We start from the raw sequence: 21,943 nt of genomic DNA, 5'->3' as shown, positions 1-21,943 counted from the left end.
TTAGACAGTATATTATTTTGAAGCGATGACAGTCAGTCAGTAAGGCCATGATATCTGTGCCTGGTATCTGTGTGTGAGGCTTGACCACTCAGCAGATGGCAGAAGCCACCACTCTGGTGAACACATTTAACTTTGGGAATGATCTTCGTTGTTTTGAGAGTTTTATTGCATTTTGTGTGTAATTAACCGTCTGGACAAATATGATTTCAATGTTGAGAGCTGCATTATCATCATCAAAATGGGATCTCAGCACTGAGAAATGTCTTTGACCAACTGTGGAAAGCTAAATAAATAAAATTATGATTCACTCATGAAGCTATATAATATATTTGTAGGGTTTGTACCTTCCATCTGCTAAGTTAAATTTAAAACTCAACATAATGTGAGCTATAAAGCTCATAGCAATCTAAAAGGTGTAATCAACAGTGTTCTGAACAACACTGTATGATTAAATATCCTACTCTCTTAACTGAAATATAGAGTACTTCCAGAAATGCCTGCACTATAGGCCATAGCCAGGAGTACGTTGAATATCCAGAACTAACCTGGTTGTGAAATAGTAAATGCTGTATCTATTAATGTGAGAATTCATATGTGTGGATTTGTACACACATTTTTGATGATTGATTGCAGTTTGCATCAACATCAACATCCATAAAACATACACATCATTACTAAATGTAAATACATACCATGGATATCATGGTTTGATTTCATGAAACCCTTAGGGATTATAACTTTCAAGTTTCCTGATGATAAAAACGATGAAATCATCCTTAGGTTGCAAAAAGTTTCAAATTCCCTAAAAAAATATAACAAAGGACATGACCTCAGCGTCCTCAGTGCTAGATACAGCCCAGAAGACAAATGGGATAATGTATTTTCAGCATGATTCAACCGCATATCACATAACTTTCATAAATAACTGTTAAAATGCAGCATTTGCAGGACTGTGATGGATAAGATCAGCTGCGACGTGACTTTTCTAAGTAAAATCCAAGATGCACTAAAAGTTTAGGAGCCCTTTTCCAGGAAAGAAGGAGCAGAGAGGGAAAGAAGATTAGAGAGAGAGAGAAAATGATACTGGAATAAGGAAATGCAAAAGACAAACACTCAAAGGGGAAAAAGAGAAAGTTATATGAAAGTGCTTTAAGGAGCTTATCACTCATATGATAATCATCATTCAATTTGATTGGTTGGCAGATAGAAGGTCAAGAAGGCAGCTACTCATAATTGTGCCTCCCAGCTTGGCTCGACTGAGTCATTTCAGGTGTTGGGTATCGTGTAGCTGTGTGTTTGTCTGCTTTTGCTTCTGTTGTTGTGAGGACAAATTTCATTTGTAGACTTTGACGATGATGACATTTCCAGTGTTTGTGTGTCAGAGTTATGTATTGTTTTTAAGGTTAAGGAATTTTAGGGTTTGCGTTAAGGTTAGGTAAAGGTTGGGGTCTTCATAAGTATAGCAGTAGAAACATGTATGTGTGTGTGAGGGACAGGTGAAGATGGAGAGAGGAGATTACATCCAAGCCATACTAAGCTGCCGTTGACATTATCATGGATCAAGTAAAGCATATCTGTGCGTGAGGCAAATTTTCAGAACAATGACTCTCTCTCATTAGTTATACATTTGCTTGCCAAAACTACATCTCTGTGTGATGTAGTCATGCTACAACTAAACCCTGCTCACACTTTTCCTTTTTGAAGATGCTATCTTATCTACAGTCCAAGCATATACAATAACAATGTATGCACAGTAGCAGTACAAAGCATACAACCATGTCAGGCACTAATACAACTAGTGACACATGTTGGATGCATTCACCCTTCAGTCTTAAATTTTAAATGCTAAAGTAATAAAATTTTGTATTAAAATCATTCAAGCTGTCATTGAGCACCACTGAGTCCCTTTTCATCAGCTAATACTGCAGCTAGAACATTGTTATGGAAGGTGTCACTGATAAAAATAAGGTCAAGCAGCAGTTTCCTCAATTTGGTCATTTTTCTGAATAGCTGTAATTTCCTAAAGAGGATAACAGTATAATTTATGATGAATTGTTTCATATTGTTGCTGTTATACACACTTGAAACATGTCCAGATTCAGTAAGACCTTTGCAGCAAAAGGCAGCATGGTGGATGAGTGGATAACACTGTTGCCTCACAGCAAGAAGGTCCTCGGTTCGGAACCTGGCCTTTCTCTGTGGAGTTTGCATGCTTGCGTAAGGTACTCTGGTCCACAGTCCAAAAACATGTATGTACAGTTGATTGGTGACTCTAAATTGCCCATAGGAGTGAGTGTGAGTGTGTGAGGTTGTTTGTCTCTATGTGGCCCTGTGATGGACTGGGGACCTGTCCAGGGTGTAGCCCTCCCTTTCACCCAAAGAGAGCTGGGATAGGCTCCAGCTGATCCCTGTGACCCTTGTTAAGGAATAAGCGGGAGTAGATAATGGATGGATGGATGTTCTCCAACAGCTCCACCATGTCACTTTCTCTTCAAAATGATGGCTGTTTAAAAATGTAACAAAATTGTCTGTAATTTGACTAATGTGTTTTTACTTTATTTGCACAGTAATGACAAAAGTGAAAAACCCATGAAAAAAACTGCAATAAAAATCTAAAAAGACTGAAAACAACACTGATCCATGTGCTGACAGAATGTGTGAGAACCATTTTTTTCACCCACCAGTTTGTGATGGCTTAATATTTTTGCAGAAAAATCTTTTGACTTGTATAAATTCGGTTTGCAAGTCTCTAGCAACAATATTTTTAAAAATTTCAAAAAGAAAATGATACAAATGGCATTTTTTGTGTGGGTGAGGGTGATTACTAATAATTCTTTTACAAATCATAACATTTTAGAGTGACAACTTGGTTTAAGATTAGTTTATGTTATGATTTTAGGGTTATGTAGTGGTTATGGTAAGGTTCTCCAGGGATGGAAACACAATTTTGTGTGCGTGTGTGTGTGTGTGTGTGTGTGTGTGTGTGTGTGTGTGTTTGGCTGGGAGAGAAACAGAGAGACGCAGGTGGTGAGTTTCAGGCATAGAGAGCCTTCGGAGACTCAACTCAAACCACCAGGGACTAAAGGAAGACCATGTTTACCTATGTTCTTTCTATTTCTCTCTCTTTTTTTTCAAAAATGTCTCCCTTTCACTCTCTGTTATTTCCCTTTATGTACTGTCAGTTTTCTTCTGCAGATTGTGTACACTTAGCTCCATCTAGTGGTAAATCCTATAGATGGGAATTTTCAGTCACCTTCACATGGTGCTAAGGATCATGATCATAGTTATGTAGATATATTTTTCTTATCTAAATAGAGTCAGAACCCACCAACCCAGGATTTGACATTTTTAGTTATGGAATCTTTATATTTTGTTATGAAAATATCTTTTCATAGCAAGTACTAACCACTGCACCAATATGGATGCATGTTGTTTTCAATCTTTTTGGATTTTTTTTTTTTTAATGGTTTTTCATATTCGTCATCACTGTGCAAATGAAGTAAAAACACATCAATCTAACTCCAGACAATTTCTCTCCATTTTTCTTAACAGCAGTCATTTTTAAAAGAAAGTGATATGGTGCCTCTGGAGCTTCCAGTTGCTAGAGAACAGCTTTGACAAATTAAGCTGCAAAGATCTTACTGAATGTTTCAATAATATTTGAAAAAAACAGATTTTTTATTTTTTATTTTGTATGAATAGTTTCACACTCAAACAAACATTAAAATGTCAGTGTGATTTACAAGGGAATTACATGTAGTTGTTGAAGATCATTAACTTAAGTAGCAATACTAATACCACCTTCCATTACCAGTCCTGAATGTAATCTCTTATTTAAGATAAAGTCTACTCAGTGCAGAAGCTATCCATCCATCCATCCATCCATCCATCCATCCATCCATCCATCCATCCAACCAACCAACCACAACCAACCATCCATCCATCCATCCATCCATCCATCCATCCATCATTCATCATCCACTTATTCCTCAACAATAAATTTTGAAGAAAGCTGATTTAACTAACAAAAAAAACATCTGTGAATTACAACTGAATATCTTCCACTGCTGCTCTCATCAAATCATTTTTTCCCCCTTCCATACTTCCCTTTCTTCCACTGCCCCACCCTTGTTTTTTCTTCTGTACTGTCTCTCAGTTCCTCTACTTGTCTCTCTTCCTCTCTCTCTTTCTCCAGTACTTTCATTTCCTTCACTCCTCTTATTCTCTCTGGGCAGGCATGAATGCTGTCACCCAAATACCTGAGGACAGAGCTGCATGCCTGTAGTGATATTAAAGCCAGTCTGTCAGTCGATTCAGACTGAAATATCTCAGCAGGATTGCAACAGGATGGATTGCCATAAAGGTTTGTATAGACATCTGTGGTACCCAGAGGATAAACTGTAATGTCTTTGGCGAAACTTATTTTTGTACAGACATTCATGGATCTTAGTGTATCCAAATGACTTATCCAAAATGCAACCGTGAGTGTGATTTTGTGGTTTTGAATGAAATGTCTCAACAACTATCATAATGATTCATGTGATTATGGTTACACACAATCATGTCCCCATCTAGATAAACTGCAATAACTTTGGCAATCCCATGTCTTGTAATGTTGCACCCTCATTAGGTCATGTTTATCCTTTGTTCATGTTTATGGTTTATGTTTAAATACCTGCAAAAATCAAGGCAATACTTTCAGCCACAGTTGTATTTTGTGTGAACAGATTGGTAATTGCTGACAAATCTTGGGGCAAGTCACAACTCCCCTCAAGCCCATTGTGTGAATCTCAAATCCCAGGTTGAGATGCACAGATTCAACAAAATAAAGCCCTCATACAGAAAGAGAAATTAATACATAAATCGTTTTCCCAGCTGGGTGTATGTAGAACTGGACTATCCTGCACAGGATACTGACCTCATCTCTGAGCAACATCGGTGGCATGTATTTCCCAGGTTTTATCAGTCATCCATCCTAATGTTCTTGTAGCTAGGGAGGAGTAAATCTTTGCAGCTGTGTTATAAAGGCATGCAAGTCACTGAAATGTTGATGATTTTGAAATTATATATTTTACTAAGAGTATATTATATTTTCAAAGTACTGTGTAGGAAATACAGCAGTGACTTTTTACAGTACGTAATTATGTCTTGATGCTTACATACCATGTTAGGGAGATAGAGAGTAGAGAAGAAGGAGCCCCTCTCAGGCCCATTGTCAGCAGCATAAACTCAGTGACATATAATATTGCCAAACACCTTGCCACTGTCTTAGCGCCACTGGTAGGTCACACAGATCATCACATCTGGAATTCGGAGGAATTCGCCTCCGGAGTCAGACATTTGAAACTGGATAGAGACGAAACTATGGTGTCCTTTGATCTTACATCCCTCTTCACCAGCATCCCCACCATCGATGCTTTAACATCTGTTAGGAGAAGACTAAAAGAGGGCAGCACTCTCTCTACCGGGAGCAGCCTCAACCCAGACCAAATCTACCTGCTACTGGACCTGTCTGAATACCACATACTTCTCATACAGAGACGAATTTTACAGACAGAAACATGGATGTACCATGGGCTCCCCTGTGTCACCCATTGTTGCCAATCTGTACATGGAAGAAGTGGAAAAAAAGCTCTCAGCTCCTTCACTGGAATAGCACCAACCCACTGGTTCAGCATATCTGATGAAGCCACCTGGATGGGTGGGGAAACGTTTCGGGCCTTAAAACTGAAAGTCCAGTTGCCAAGACCCAACCTTTAGATAACTTCTCCTGGTCGACGGAGAATCTTCACAGACATATTTCAGCACATTTTGGAAGGAAAAATCTCTTATTAGCAGCTTTCAGGTGTTTTTCGTGTAAATTAATGATAATATTGACAAACTACTTAAAGTCCTTTGAAGGCTCTGTTGTTACAGATGTGAACAGAAAAGCACCAAGATGCAGACACGCTATCAGTACTGACGAGCACTGGCATATCAAAAAACTGCTGGCAGCGGTCAAATATTACTTTTCCACGTGCACGTCAGGAATATTTCCAGGTGTAATTTCCCGACAGCACCTGAAGGCAACATTAGCCTGGTGGGAGGGGCTGGTTTGTTGACTGACTTGGAGCTTCGGCTGCGTTGTAGCTGCCACTGTGCAAACTAACTAGTACCCCAGTCACAGTTTAAGCTGTTCAGTTTGACAATATGTCAATAATATCACTGTCGTAGTAGCTGTAGCCACATATTCTGGCACAAAAAGCTGATTGTCCGTTGACGAATTCTGTGTTATCGGACCAATTTGTAACTGAGCACGACGTGGGTTTAGCTAGCATTAGCTTAAGTTACTGACTGACAAGATACACGGCTAAAGTTCCTCTGGAGAGAGATGGACAACGCTGGGCTGAATCCAGGTAGCTTATTTAGCAGGCTAGGTAGCTACATAATTCCAGATGGATTTCGACCATAAATAATTAGTATTCATTCAGCCAGTTGGGGAGTACTGATCTTAAAGAAGTGAAGCAGCAGTGTCTCTGGCCTAGGAAGCTAACGTTAGGTTTGCAGCAACATAGCTAGCTCCACCTCTGGCTCATCCACCAAAGTAAGTGTTTTATGTTACACTCATTAATTTGTTGACAGTGTTAGCTGGCTCATGTCTTCACAGTGTAGAAACGTGACCCTTCAGCATTGGTTAACTTGTTCAACGCATTTCCAGACTCTTTTTATGTGCTAGCTAATGTTAACTTCTACAGGTGGGTGTGTGAAGCTAGCCTCAAGTTAATGGTATTGACGCTGTAGCACGTAAGACCATGGCCTTGATGGGTCTGTTGTGCAGCCAAGTTTCTGTTATTTGACCAGCCTAAGTGTCGGTTTTGATGCCACATTGGGTGAATATTAAATTTACGATAATATCGTGAAAACAACAAGAGTCGGTGTCCAGAAATGGTAACATTTTTACTCCAGTTTTCTTAATGTTATTCAGTTTTAAAACTGTCCATTTGGATTTCACTGTCCAAATATTAAACTCTTAACTAGATTATATGTAGATTTACAGCACAAAAAGTCAAAAGTGTTGGAATTTTTGAGATGTAATAGGAAACCGTTTTGTTACAACAAAAATGACATGATATATATTGCCATATATCCATTGCTCAGTGTTTTGCCAAAAAACTGTACATATATAACACCATATGTACCACATCCTGCCTCACTGTCCTATCTTCATTGTCAAACTGTTCGCTGGACATGTCAGTGTAGCCTTTTCTGCTCAACAGTCCAAATACATGTAAGTGCAGAATATTAGCTTAGTCAATTAAATAAATAGTTGTTGTAGAGTTTTACAGATTAGTCTATTAGCAAAGCTGTAAATTATTTGCTCTTTCTAGCTTCTCAAATGTGAGGATTTTTTGCGTTTTGGTCATTTGTGATATTAAATCGAAAATCTTGAGATTTTGGGCAGTTGGTCAAACAAAGACAATTGAAGCTACATTAGTTGCAGCCCTGGTTAACTAAAATAACCTGCAGCAATTTAAATGATTAATACTTAGTAGTAAACCACGTCATTTACTGAAATAATGGTGAGTTTTGTATATTTTCAGTTCCTCAAATGTAAGGATTGTCTACTTTTCAGTTGTTGTGAACAGATTGTTTCTGGACTGTTGCAATTTCCTTGGAGTCCTTGGGATTTGAGAAACTGCGATGGGTGTTTGTCACTTACTTTTTATCAACTTAACCTTTAATGCTTTGCTGAAACTATTAATCAATAGTGAAAATAATTATATCTCTGGACATTTTTTGAGTTGAAATAGGTTTATAACTTTGAATTAAATGTACAATAATCTGTATGAAAATGTAAAACACAATAACGTATGATGTGGCTATTCACCTCCTCCTCGTGAGTATTTTAAGAAGTCGCCTTTAGTAGTGATTATATGCCTTCACATATTCAATGCAGCAGTTTTTTTTTTTTGGCCATTGCAAAAAAAAGGTGTAACTTGTAAAGCACCTGTATAACATTTCTTTTTTGCCAATGGTATCCCATCGAAACCTGTACCACTTCAGAGTTGCCATCAACCGGTAGGTGGTTTTGTAGCACAAATGCAATTTAATACTGGCAATAGCATGTTGTTACATTTTGGTAATTACTACTACAAGCCAGTCTGATAAGTTTTTCATTAAAATGATGATTCTTGGTGGACTGCTTATATAAAAATAAGGATGGGACCCCAGCAACGGAGGAGGAATCCATTACTGTTGTGGAAGAAATATACTATAACTCCCAGAGTTAATCTCCCAGGTTCATGTAATGCTGTAACTGCTCTTGGAAGCAAAGGGAGCTGAACAGGAGCTGTTTTACAGAGGAGATTGAAATATTCTGCTTTACCAAAATGTTTATATGTGCCAGTAAGGAATCCCAATACTCAATTTACAATGTAACCTGCTCACTGTCTTTATCTCTCATAGGGAGGAGTTCATTTTTGAATTAGGTTTACAGATTTTATAACCTTTTCCAGACAATGTACTCTCTGTACTGTAGCTTTATGTAATACTTGAATTTTGATAATGGTTTATGTAACTGTTGAGAATATGTATCCTAACCAACCAGGATATTACACTTTGCTGAAGAATAATTAAGATGAGATTCTTTTTGACATTTTGCATGTAACTCAAGGTTGTGTGTTGTCGACGGCCTTCCTGGCAGCCATGGACGTAGTGACTAACACATGCCCCACAGTGCACCAAAATGGGGTTGCCCACCGGGAATCTTCAGATGCAAGACCAGCTGCTGCTGCTCTGAGGCTTCATTTGTATCATAGTAGCCTGGGAGTGGCTGACAGCAGCTTCCTCAGTTACCCACCTGGGGACTATGTGGCTGAGGAGTTGTGCATAGATGCAGCCAACACATGCAGTGAGTACTCCAGTTTTTGCTGTAACTGGGGGCATAGGTCCCAAGATAAGGTTATCAAGAGGCCACAGTGAAACGTATCAGCAGAAAAATTGTTAGCTTGTTCAGCCATCTCTATGCTTTGTTTACATTCTGTCTAACTCTCTTTACCCTGCTTGGTGAGCTTTTTTTGTAGACGTAAAATCTAAAAGTGTATAAAAGTATGGTTCAGTTATATGTAGAGCAGGGCGGGCAGAACACTAGACTCACCTGCTTGTTGTTGGAAAGGCCTGTTATGAGTTTGATGATAAACCAAACACAACTGACATTTTAAGACATTCTTTATTGAACTTTTGCTCACCTGTGTTGGTACTAGAAACAAGTTTTTATGTGTCCTGAGGTATAGTCTACTAGTAGGAGCTGCTCTTAGATTAACACTATTTGGTGTACTGTGCCTTCGGTTGACTTAATACAAAGAACTAGTAAACTGTATTTTGATCAAGCTAGTAACACACAGCATAGCTAACCCTTACAGTTGACTGAAAAAGTTGCACAGTTAATTGGAGTGCCGGTTTAAAGAAATTGTTGTTTCTCTTTTTTTTTTTTTTTGTCTCCTTTAGGTATATCGCCTCTGTACTGCAGCCTTTTTGGTCTCTTCCGAGAGCGAGATCGCTTGTGGTTTGCACCCAACCATATCTTCCAGCTTAGTGAATTGGATTCAGAGGATGTGTTTTTCAGAATTAGGTATTATACATTAGTTTAGCGTCCTCATTACTGCTCAGATGTTTGTGTGTCATGGTTTGAAATGTTCTTTAGATTCTCCATGGATTGTTGTTGTTTCCATTCATTCACAGATACTACTTCCCTGGCTGGTACAGTGGTGGTGCGTCCCGGGCATATCGATATGGTGTCGCAAAGGGGTCAGAAAGCCCAGTCCTCGATGACTTTGTAATGTCATACCTCTTCTCTCAAGTAAGCACCTCAGCAAAAAGCCACCCTCTTTTTTACACATTCTGGTTAGAATTGAGTGCTTTGTATGTGGGACAGTTTAACATAAATATTTTGAACTGGTGCTTTTATTTCTGTATTTTTTTTCCCAACCTTTTATGCCCTTGCAAGAGCACAGTCACGATACACGGTATTCCTGGCAGAAAGCAAAGCAGCTTCCTGCTTTAACCCTTCAATGAAGTTCCCAGGTTCAATGTGGTAATTATTTAGTGTCATCTGATCCAGGACAAATTTTTGGGACGATAAGGATCCTAAAGGAGGGTAACATTGTTATCTAGACTTCAGGCCCTGTCATTTACAAATACCCTGTGACAAAAATTCTGAAAGTAAAAGGCTACTGAAACTGTATTTTTGTTATTGTTAGAAAATAAAAACAAACACTAATAATGCGTTTGTTTCCTAGTATTTACTTCTTCCCAGCATGTCTGTAGCACTTAGCCCAAAGCCCAATGGTTCCTTCTGAAGATGTAAATCTTTAAATAAAATTGACCACAAATATATACTGTCATTAAAAAACAACACACAAAAATAATCTCCTACAATAGCTTGACACAGACATTACTCAAACAGGAGGATGAAATGCCTGCATCCCCTAAGTCTTTAATTATTTATATAAAATGCACTGCAATAAAAAGGCTATGTACATTATAGTTGAATCCAGGTAACCCAAGCCAGTAATATAACTGGAGTTGACCTCTGTGTGAACTGTAGGATTATGTGGAATTATGCCTTTAGAAATCTGCTCTGGTGGCTCAGGAAAAGCCTAAAAGAAAATAGGGAAGCATCACTGCATGGGATATTTGAGGGTGTAGCACATTTTTCAGCCATTAAGCTATTACACATGCTCTGGACAGATGTGGTGTTATGCTTTGTGAAGGATATGTTGAATTTCTCACAGTTTGAGCTTCTGTGTTTTGTTAAAGAAAGACTTGTGTTTGTTAAAAACCATCATAATGGTGTAGGTCAAATAAGAAAATGGATGAAAAAAGTGGATACAGTGTTATCTTGCAGAGCACTGTTTCAATGAGGTGTAAGTCTACCAACACCACTTCTGTGTCTCTTCTGTTGGTGATATTGAGATCATAAAGATGTTTCCAAAATAGTTGTGTTCTATATGAATGTCTGTTGTATATTTCAAGGGCTTTATAGAAACACAAGAATGGCAGGAATATAATGACACCATGACCCATAACAAAAATAATACATTTCTGTGACATTTGAATTCAACAGGTGTCCTATGACTGCTTTTTAATTTTGTGGTCAGCCTGCTTTCCACTAAAATAATTGGCCCCTCCATGGCTCTCTCTTAACACACACCCACACACACAGTGTTGAAACCTTTATACAAGTTAGCACAAGTTAATTCACTGACAGATCCATGCACACTTCTGTACATTATGGCTTCACCTGTGGTAGTGACAGCTACCATGTTGCTCTTACCTCTTTGTGCAGTGGAGGAATGACTTTATAAACGGATTTGTCAAGATCCCCAATTCCCATGAGACTCAAGAAGAGTGCCTTGGAATGGCTGTACTCGACATGACACGGACAGCCAAGGAGAGACAGATTTCGCCACTGGACATCTATCACACTATGAGGTACAACTGAAAACCAAAGGCAACATTTGAGTTGATTTTTGAGAGGTTTTCTGAAATCGTGTGCCAGTACAAAGTCTAATTGTAAGCTTTTTGGAATATTAGTATTTTCTAGTGTGTGTGTATATATATATTATATATATATATATATATATTTTTTTTTTTTTGGAGAAACTCCGAACATCTCAACAACAACAGATATGTGCCAAAACTATGTTCAAAATAATCAGAATGACATACATATATCCATATGTATCAGGTTTGTAATAGATTCAGGCCATCTGGCTACTGACTCTGACACAAAAATATGCTGAATCTCTTCCAGCTACAAGTCCTTCTTGCCAAAGGATATGAGAGCTCAGATCCAGGACTGCAACTTCTTGACACGCAAGCGAATCCGGTTTCGCTTTAAGCGCTTCATCCAACAGTTCAGTCAGTGTCGGACGACAGTGCGCGATCTCAAGCTAAAATACCTCATCAGCATAGAGTCCTTGGAGAAGGCCTTCTACACTGAGACCTTTCAGGTCAAGGAGCCGTCCAGTGGGCAGCTTACAATCCTGGTGGCTGCGGACAATGGCATCCAATGGTGTCGAGAGAAACTGAAAGATTCTGAGCAGGTAGGTACCATGAGGGCTGCTGTTTAGTTTATATATAAATAAAATGTTGGATTTTAGTTGTCTCAGAAGAATATTAAATAAGTGTAATACTGGAAGCTTTTTCTTCCATATCGTCAACGTAAAGGGAATTGCTATACACCAGGGTTCTGACAAGTCATCCCCCCCCCAAAAAAAACCTGCTAGACAAGTTAAACAACTGAGTCATGTCCTAAAGCATGTGCGGTTCTTTAGAATAAACTACATTGACCACATTAACTGTAATGAGCGACAGTTATGCTACATTATGCTATTAACTTTTTTTATGTTGGATAACAGCTGAGCTCTATTGATCGAAGGCATAAGCTATATCAGCCTATATCTACACAGAACATACTTGTTTTTAAAATAAAATGTTGGGTTTTGAAAGAAAAATGTAAAGTGTTTTTCTTTTGCCATGTTGTTTGGGCAGGAGCTACAGACTTTGTGTGATTTCCCTGATGTCACTGACATTAGCGTCAAACAGGCCAGCAAGGAGGGTGCTACAGAGAGTCGGGTGGTCACCATTAATAAACAAGATGGCAAGAATCTGGTAATTTTACCATATTCACCAATGGCCATTGTCTTTTGTGACAAGATCAAACATAGACTATCTAAATAAATAGCATGATTGTTTGGTTTAAGTTTAACTGTCAGAATCCTGTTAATGTCCCATTGTTGTGGGCTTTCATACACTGCAGGAGCTAGAGTTCCCCAACCTACTTGAAGCGCTCTCCTTTGTGTCCCTCATTGACGGCTACTATCGTCTGACTACAGACGCACATCACTACCTTTGTAAAGAAGTGGCCCCTCCTAGGCTTGTGGAGGTCACCTCATCTCGTTGCCATGGCCCCATTTCGTAAGTATAGAACAACAAACCATAATATAAATTTTACTAACATTAGCAAGGCTTGCCACTTCAAAAACACCCAGTTTGACTGAACAAGAACTAACACATAATTTGAATCAATTTGAATGCTACCCACATAGGTTGATCCTAAACTTTGTTATTGAAATGACACAAATCATCATCTCTACATTTGGCACATGCCTCCTCCTACTATTTGCCGTGTTTCCAGCTGAACTGCACAATCAATTCTATGTTGGCACCAAATAATATTTGCATATTTACATGACATTCCTTTGGTTGCTGCTAATTATATAATATGCCAGGAGCCATTACTGTGTTTCTGCATTGAGATACAGGTACCAATTTGCTGTGAATAAAACCATGTGTTCTGTTTTGTTTTGTTTGCAGAATGGAGTTTGCCATCAGTCGTCTTCAGAAGTGTGGAAACAAGCGGGGGCTGTACATTTTGAGATGTAGCCCTAAAGACTTTAACAAGTATTTTCTGACTTTCCCTGTTGAAGTAAGTAACATAGTAACTCTCTAGCAGTTGCCAGAACTCAAAGTGTGGATCAATAACATATAATAAGAGGAGAAATACAGTGAAATTTTACCTGTGTGTGGTGTTGCTCAAATTGTTGTGCTGTTTTCATGCCTCTGTGTTGTCCTTGGATTGGGTTGTGGTGCCTTTAAGAAAACATGGCAACATCTACATGTATAGCAATACAGCTTCTGTTTTTCCCCCTCCAGTACTCTTGTTATTCTCCACATGGCTGAAAAATCTGACCAAGCATTAAATGACAACTTTCTGCACACGTTGTAGTCATGCAGATTTTTAGTTGTTTTAATCCTCTGACAATCTGATTTCACTGTATAATTTGAAGCTTAGCGGGTGCCCTCTTCAGATCAATTGCTCTGGTATTATGTTAGTCATGTCCATGACTGAAACTCTAATTATCTTCCACTCTGTACTCTCCACCAGGTGTATGATGCTGTGGAATATAAGCACTGCCAGATAACCAGGTCTCCCAGTGGGGAATTTAACCTCAGTGGAACCAAAAGAAATTTCAGCAGCCTACAAGAACTCCTCAACTGCTACCAAAAGGAAACTGTGCGCTCTGACAGCATCATTTTCCAATTCAGCAAATGCTGTCCACCTAAATCTAAAGGTAAAAAAATCAGACCCTGGATTTATATATATTTTTTAAAAGATTAGCAGGCATTAACATTAGTGTTGCTACTACAAGATGCACTGGTGATGAAGGAAAAATGGTAAACAGAAACATCTATTTTAATCTTCTATATGCAAGCAGATAATTAGTTTACACACTGGGCTTCTCAAACTAGCAGCCGCAATGTCTGAGATGTCTCAATCCTTGTGCTTTAAAATCAAAATTAAACCAGAACTGCTCTGAGCTAGAAATTTTAACAGGGTTGCAGATCCTTTCCAGAAATTGATAGTGATGAAATACAACATGAAATGTCACATATTCCATCTCTGAGTCACATTGTGATTTCTCAATTTTCTCTAGTAGTTGGAGTCTTAATGTTACTCAATTTTAACTTTAACTGCTTTCATATGTGTTTTCTTTTCTTTCTGCCTTAAGAAAAGTCCTGCCTGCTTGTGTGCAGGAGCAACAAGGGTTCAGAAGTGCCTCTGTCTCCATTGCTACATCGACACAACATCAGCCAAATGGTCTTTCACAAGATCAGAAAAGAAGATCTGGAATTTGTGAGTTTGTTTTGTATGTTCAGGACTATGTCTGTACTTCTTCTGTCCATACAATTTGTAAAGTAATGTATATTAGATTCTGTGTTATGTTGCAACACTTCATTATTATACCATTATAGTATGCTATCAGTGTTCGCAACAAGTGTGGCTCTGAATAAATTAATGCTTAAGTTTATTGTTTTAGAATTAAACCTACAATGATGATCTTCCTTTCAGATGGAAAGTCTTGGGCAAGGGACATTTACGAAGATATTCAAAGGAGTCCGTAAAGAGCTCGGAGACTATGGACTTGTGCACCAAACAGAAGTTGTGATGAAAGTGCTTGATCAGGCCCACAGGAACTACTCTGAGGTCTGTTGCTCTGTGCAGAAGATTTTGTTTGTAAAGACACTGGGTTATTATAGCCACTAATAGATCCTTGATAAACATCCAAAAAGTCAATGATATTGAAGTTTAAAAATGCAGGAACTCTGTGTCAATGAAGTGAAATTTCACCTCATCTAGTAGAGATGTGGGGTTAGGTCTGACAGAAAAGATTGAGATCCGTGAGTCTGTGCATTATCTTTTTTGTAGTTCAGTCTCAGGTTGTTCACAGAAGCATAGTTTTCTTATTTAAACACATTCTTTCTTTGTCTGGTCCTACAGTCTTTCTTTGAAGCTGCCAGCATGATGAGTCAGTTGTCCCATAAGCACCTGATCCTAAACTATGGCGTATGTGTCTGTGGAGAAGAGAGTAAGTCTGCTGTAGAGAGCCATACAGCCCCTCTAAACTTGTCCACATATCTCCATTTATTTGACAAACACACGTTTATGTCATTATAGTCTAATGCTGTCAAGAGTCTGTCATTTTGAGCAGCCTCTATTAGCCTGTGGAGTGGTGGGCTGTTCTTAGGAGTATTACAATACCCTGTGCTGATTTTTGATCATTCCAGATGTAGGTTTTTGGGTTATTATTTGTCCAGATTGTTGTAGCTTTTTGTGTCATCTGTACTCATCTTTCAGACATCATGGTGCAGGAGTATGTGAAGTTTGGCTCACTGGATACCTACTTGAAGAAGAACAAGAACTCAGTAAACATCCTGTGGAAGCTTGAAGTGGCAAAGCAGCTGGCCTGGGCCATGAACTTCCTGGTATGATTCCATGTAGTGTCAGCAGCCATTCACAAAGTGTTCATGCATATCAGTTTCTGTGTAGCTTACAGCTGTAGATTTGTTTGGGCACTTTGAAAGTTCAACACAGTTAAAGTTGTACAAAGTGTTATTGTAAGAGGCTGATAAATCTGCCCTTTTCTCTACCTGCAGGAGGAAAAACAACTTGCCCATGGGAACGTGTGTGCTAAAAATGTTCTTCTGATCAGAGAGGAGGACAGGAGGGCAGGAAACCCCCCCTTCATCAAACTGAGTGATCCCGGCATCAGCATCACTGTTCTTCCCAAAGAAAGTGAGTTGATGTTTAGTCTCATCTTGACTGTAATACACCTGTTTCACCAACAGCAGGCAATAGGTAGCTTCTTAACAAGGTTGTGAATAACTGTCAAAAACACAGGTAAAATGGCTCTATGCTGTTAAAGTGAAGAAACTGAGTTTTGTTGTACAAGAATAGATTATTTTTGCTGGTATTTGCAAACTGGTGCAACTAGCAGAGCATTCACTTAGTGCACTAAATTAAACTGAAAATGCCTGTGCTTTAATTTGTAGTTGTGGGATTAAATGTTTCTGTTTTTTAATTGTGCTCAGTCCTGATTGAGAGGATTCCTTGGGTGTCCCCCGAGTGCATCGAGGATGCTGCCAACCTGAGCTTGGCTGCAGACAAGTGGAGCTTTGGTGCCACACTATGGGAGATCTGTAGTGGTGGGGATAAACCTTTAGCAGCCCTGGACAACTCTAAGGTAGGGCTTAATAACATGACCTAGACTGTACATAAAATAATAGTGTGTTTTTTTTAACATGTTTTAAATCTAATAACTGTATTGTTAACAGAAGCACAACAACTGCTAAACTGTAATTTTATGCCTGAATGGATATTTTCTGATATTCAGCATTAAAAAAGGGAATAAAATGTAAGCTGCTTTGTAGCAGCTCAAGACCCCTCTGTTTAATAAGGCAGGAGCTTTAGTGTCACTGAGATGAAATGCTCTTGTTTCAGATATGTACTAAAACCCTAGACACTCTTTGGAACAATAACAAAATTAAAACAACAAACCTTTTTATTTAGATGCTTTGTATTATCAACAGAATCTGCACATATAGAGTCTGTATTTTAGTATACTTGTCACATCATCATCTAGAATTGTTAACCCTCAGTTTGTCTTATAGAAATCCCTGTTTTATGAGGACCACCACCAGCTTCCTGCACCGAAGTGGACCGAACTGGCTAATTTGATTACCAGCTGCATGGATTATGAGCCTACCTTCAGGCCAACATTTCGTGCCATCATCCGTGACCTCCACAGCCTCTTCACACCAGGTTGGTGTTCACCCCTCACCAGCCAAAATGCCGTAATGATGTCACAGCGTGGAATCTAGGTCACGCCACTGTTGAATCTCAAATTTGGGTTTAGACATGGCAGTGAAAAAGGAGTCTGCTCTTGTTTTTTAGGACATCGACAGCTGATATTGAGGATTATAAGTGGAAGTCTCACAAAGGTCCAAGACACGATTGTTTGTATATACGTGATATTTGTCTTTTTTGTACCCAGACTATGAGTTGATCATGGACAGTGACATCCTGCCAAACAGGACAGTGGGCTCTGCATGGTCGACGGGGGGGTTTGAGAATCAGGATCCAGCTCAGTTTGAAGAGAGGCACCTCATTTTCTTACAGCAGCTGGGCAAGGTAAGAGGAACTATGTAAACTGTGCTTTGATGTGTGAGGTTGTTCCTGAATGTAAGATGCTTCTTTATTAATGATAGTGCAACTGAATCAATGTTTAAACAAGAAAAATTTTGGGCCAGAGAAGAAACGGTTTTATTTATCAACAGCTGTTTGTGGTTCCACACATGTATACAGGTTTTTGAATAAGACTTTGCATTTAGACGGTAATTACTATATATATATTTTGTCCATCTTTCACATTGTCTTTTTGGTTTTATTCACAAGAAATGTAATTTTGTATCACTTTATAGAATCTAATTTATTTAGTTTTAGTCTGTCTTGAAAAAATCAAATAGATATAAATGAAACTTTAGGTAAACTGTGAGCGGTCTTCTGTTTCAGGGAAACTTTGGCAGCGTGGAGATGTGTCGATATGACCCACTTCAGGATAACACAGGAGAGGTCGTGGCTGTGAAGAAACTCCAGCACAGCACTGCAGAGCACATACGAGACTTTGAGCGAGAGATCGAGATCCTGAAATCTCTCCAGCATGAGAACATTGTCAAGTACAAAGGTGTTTGCTACAGTGCAGGTACATTTGACTAGTAATTAATACCTTTATTCCTCTAACGTTCCAGAACTGAAAATATCCTCTGATTTTGAAAAACTGTTAAAAAGGCTCAGTGTCTCCAGTTAAGTGACTGAAGTCTGCTTTTTCACCAGTTTAATTAACAAGCAAAAAAGAAATGCTTTGACCAGTTAGCACCAAGCTCTGTTGTAACATCAGTTCATGTAGCTATCCTTACTAAAACTGAGCCATTTTGAACACTAAATTCAGTATATCTATGAGCCAATCAATGTGAAACTAAGTGGCACATAAGTTGAATTTGTTATATTTTAGATATGTTTGGTACAGTACGTCATGGTATCTGTCCTTGTTTTGACTTAGAAACTGTATTAAACAATTATTGTACAGTTTCAGTATCAGCCTTGAATCAAAACCTTTACATTTTTCATAGTTGCTAGTTCACATGCACAACACGGTTTATTTTCCTTCTTTCAGGACGACGTAATCTCCGTCTCATCATGGAATATCTGCCTTTTGGTAGTCTACGAGATTACCTGATAAAAAACAAGGAGAGGATTGACCATAAGAAGCTTGTGCACTACACTTCTCAGATCTCTAAGGTACTTTTTTTTTTTTTTTCCATTTTTGTCGCATGCTTTCTGGAACTGTTGACCACTGACGATGTTTTGTGTTGTTATTTGTGTTCTCAGGGTATGGAGTACCTATCAAGTAAGCGATATATCCACAGAGACCTGGCAACACGAAATATCCTTGTAGAGAGTGAGCTGAGGGTGAAGATTGGAGATTTTGGTCTCACCAAAGTTCTGCCTCAGGACAAAGAGTACTACATGGTCAAAGAGCCAGGAGAGAGCCCAATATTTTGGTGAGACTCTTTTTATTGCTCTAAATTTCTCTGTAATGTTTGTGTTTTATTGTTTTAGAATTAAAACTCTGTCAACTCTGTCATTTTGTAAACTCACGTCAGAGCAACAGAATTGGGACTGACAGACAATGTGGTGCTTTGCAGGTATGCTCCTGAGTCACTGACCGAGAGCAAGTTTTCTGTGGCATCAGATGTCTGGAGCTTTGGAGTGGTGCTTTACGAGCTCTTCACCCACAGCGACAAAAACTCTAGCCCTCCAGCAGTAAGTGATAAAACACATTGCATACATGCACTGGCTTTTTTGGTAATTGCTCAATGCTTTTTTATTAATTCCTAGACACACCAGACTTAGGCACCATGGAGAGCACTGACACAAGCACTATAGCAGCCGTCAAAGCAACTCCGCCACTCGGCATTGAAACAAAATAAATTACTAAATGTCCACAAGACACTCCGCCACTCTGCGTACATATAAAACTCTCTCTTTCTCTAACTCAGGCACGACATGAACAAACATTAATCCTGCAGCGAGTAAACTGGGACGTATTTACACACTAAAACAAAAGTCTTAATAGAACGCAGGTGAAACTAGGAACGTTGACTGGGGTTTCCTGTAATTTACTTTAGGGACAGAGACATTGATGTAACATCTCTGTTTAATTCTTTAAAAACATTCAAAGATTTTGTCTGGAATGCTGTATGTAATTTAGCAAAACCCTCTCATTCAACTAAATAGAAATAAAACCCAGATATTTAAATCCTGACAGCAGACAGGTGATTTTTTATTTTTTTTTTCTGATATCTATCCACATCTTCTTGTTTTCTCCAAATCAAATATATTTTTTAATCTTTGTCTCAGCTCTCATTATTCTTCTCCTCAGGTTTTTATGTCTATGATGGGGAATGACAAGCAGGGACAGCTGATTGTCTATCATCTCATTGAGCTCCTTAAATCCGGCAGCAGGCTGCCTCAGCCTCTGGGCTGTCCCACAGAGGTAGGAACATGCTGCAAACATGTTTTTATTAAGTCGACTGTAGAGCTGAATAATCTATTAACTGAAAACTCCATTGCCAGAAAATTAGTTAAGTCTGATAATCAATTAATCAGTTTACAAAGTTTAATCTGGAATGCCAGAAATTAAAAATGTATTATTTCATCTGAGGAATTCACCTTCTGCACTCTGAGATGTGGCTGTGAATCTGTCCTGCATGTTGTTATAAAGTCTACTCAACTACTGTGTTGTTTGATTATGTGGTGGTTTTGGCTTCTTGCTGAAAACTAGTATTCCTCTCACTGCTGTTTCATGTAGATACACGAGATCATGGAGGAGTGCTGGGACATTGACCCCAGCTTGCGTCCTTCTTTCAAGGAGCTTGCCCTGCGCATCGACCTGTTCAGGGACAGTAAGGAGTTTTAAGTTTGCCTAAAGTGCCCTGCTTCTCTTTAACCAGGAAGTTCTCAATATTGTGTGTTGCAAAGAGACAAAAGGCCAAAACAAGGTCCTGCACCTGCTGAGTGCAAGTGTGTTGCACAGCAGTTTGTGACTGAAAGAGTGGTGGTTTGAAACTAGGACCAGCTCAGAGACTACTGCCAAGGTGCCTTTAAAAAAAAAAAAAGGCACTCAGCTGCCATTTTCTGTAATGGAGCAACTTAGTGGCCAGCAGAAGAAAATGGTGGTTTGGCTGCATTGAACTGTTGAAGGTGATGTTGCTGAAAAAGAGCATGTTTGGTCAAACAACTGGATGAAGTTTAAAAAAAATAAGAGTTTATGAATTCATACAGACTGTGAGTAGACATTTACCAGGCTTAAAGCTAGAGGTGCTTGTGTCAAACAAGTTCTCTTTGTTTGTGTGTAAACGTGTATGTCTGTGTCTGTGTGTGAGCGACCAGTGTGTGTTGTGTCCATACAATCAGCTAGCAGGTCTAGCTCTCACTGCCCCCTTTTCTCCTTCAAATGGACTAAACTGTTTTCTGTGTATGTGTATATATCTACAGTATATTTGTGTACATATCTAAAGAAAAATTTTATAATTTTATAAAATGAAAATATGGTAAAGACTATATTAGAACTGCCAGCAAGATGTCAGTATAAATGAAGTGTATACAAAAGTGAAAAATTGTGTATGTTTTTTATTGAGATGGTGTGAAAATTAAAGGACAGAATAATGGAAGAGCAAATTCATGTGGTTTGCTGTGGCATTAATGTGAAAACACAATATGTGAAGGAAAACCTTTAGTGTTCCTGTTCCTAAATACGAAATGTATACTCAACACTGACCTTTGAACTAAGAGAATAGATGACACATACTAATACTTAATGATGGTATTAGTATTAATGATAATACTAATACCATTAAATTGACTGCCAGTGTACCTATACCCTTGTGAAAGGATCCAAATTTTCAAAATTTATCATTTTACTAAATAAGTTGATTGAACCCACCAGCTTCAGGTTGATGACACATTGTTTTATATCCCCTCTGCTTAAATGTCTGAACCTGTCATTGTCTTCAGTCAGTGTTGCTGAGTAAACTAAGGCTGAAGTCCACCTAAAGAGTCTTTGGGTAATTTTCAAAGTATTTTCACAAGTGCTTGTTTTCTTTAAGGTGATCCACACGTGGTTCAAACTGCAGAAAACATTTTAAGATTAAACCCTTATTGGCACTGATACTCTTTATATTTAACAATATATTTATAACTAGGCTACATTATATAGGTGCAGTGACAGTGACCAGTGATTATTAATTAATAAAACAGCAGCAGTAGAAAGTAATCTAAGTGCAATGTTTAAAAACATGAAAAAATTCTAAATCAAAATAACAGTATTTTTTACTTATTACTGAAACAAAATCGTAAGTGCATTTTCCCCCCAAAATTATTAGATCATTTTTGATTAGAAGTGTTACTTCTAATTGGACTTACTGTTAGTATTCAGCAGTTTCATTCCTGGTTGTAGTGGTGTTCCATAGCTTCGTAGCCTCAGGCCACAAATAATCC

General features: G+C 38.5%; 1 protein-coding gene across 3 annotated transcripts; it reads left to right on the top strand.

The window, feature by feature from the left end:
- The first annotated feature begins 6,093 nt into the window (after positions 1-6,093).
- On the top strand, positions 6,094-20,397 carry jak2b (Janus kinase 2b). 3 transcript variants are annotated; one of them, XM_026321638.1, is made up of 24 exons: positions 6,094-6,395; positions 8,654-8,890; positions 9,487-9,610; positions 9,721-9,838; positions 11,327-11,472; positions 11,795-12,086; positions 12,535-12,654; positions 12,803-12,960; positions 13,360-13,471; positions 13,931-14,117; positions 14,556-14,680; positions 14,897-15,031; positions 15,326-15,413; positions 15,683-15,810; positions 15,982-16,120; positions 16,417-16,568; positions 16,996-17,146; positions 17,379-17,515; positions 17,897-18,086; positions 18,558-18,682; positions 18,773-18,945; positions 19,090-19,207; positions 19,827-19,940; positions 20,256-20,397. In XM_026321638.1, exons 1-24 carry the CDS (start codon positions 6,371-6,373, stop codon positions 20,361-20,363), a joined length of 3,402 nt encoding a protein of 1,133 aa, XP_026177423.1. In that variant the 5' UTR covers positions 6,094-6,370; the 3' UTR covers positions 20,364-20,397. The 3 variants fall into 3 exon arrangements, with proteins under 3 accessions (XP_026177423.1, XP_026177424.1, XP_026177425.1); XM_026321639.1 differs by having other exon boundaries at positions 6,094-6,583; positions 12,526-12,654; XM_026321640.1 differs by lacking the exon at positions 6,094-6,395 and adding an exon at positions 6,603-7,267 and having other exon boundaries at positions 12,526-12,654.
- The last annotated feature ends 1,546 nt before the right edge of the window (positions 20,398-21,943 follow it).

This window comes from Mastacembelus armatus, chromosome 9 (genome assembly GCF_900324485.2).
Source record: "Mastacembelus armatus chromosome 9, fMasArm1.2, whole genome shotgun sequence".
NCBI classification, from domain to species: Eukaryota; Metazoa; Chordata; class Actinopteri; order Synbranchiformes; family Mastacembelidae; genus Mastacembelus; species Mastacembelus armatus.
This window is presented reverse-complemented; position numbering and strand designations above follow the sequence as displayed.

Coding starts and splice junctions, on each gene's coding strand:
- jak2b (XM_026321638.1), top strand. CDS start 6,371: ATGGACAACGCTGGGCTGAATCCAG. Junction 12,655..12,802: donor AACAAGATGGCAAGAATCTG/GTAATTTTACCA, acceptor CATACACTGCAG/GAGCTAGAGTTCCCCAACCT. Junction 13,472..13,930: donor TTCTGACTTTCCCTGTTGAA/GTAAGTAACATA, acceptor ACTCTCCACCAG/GTGTATGATGCTGTGGAATA.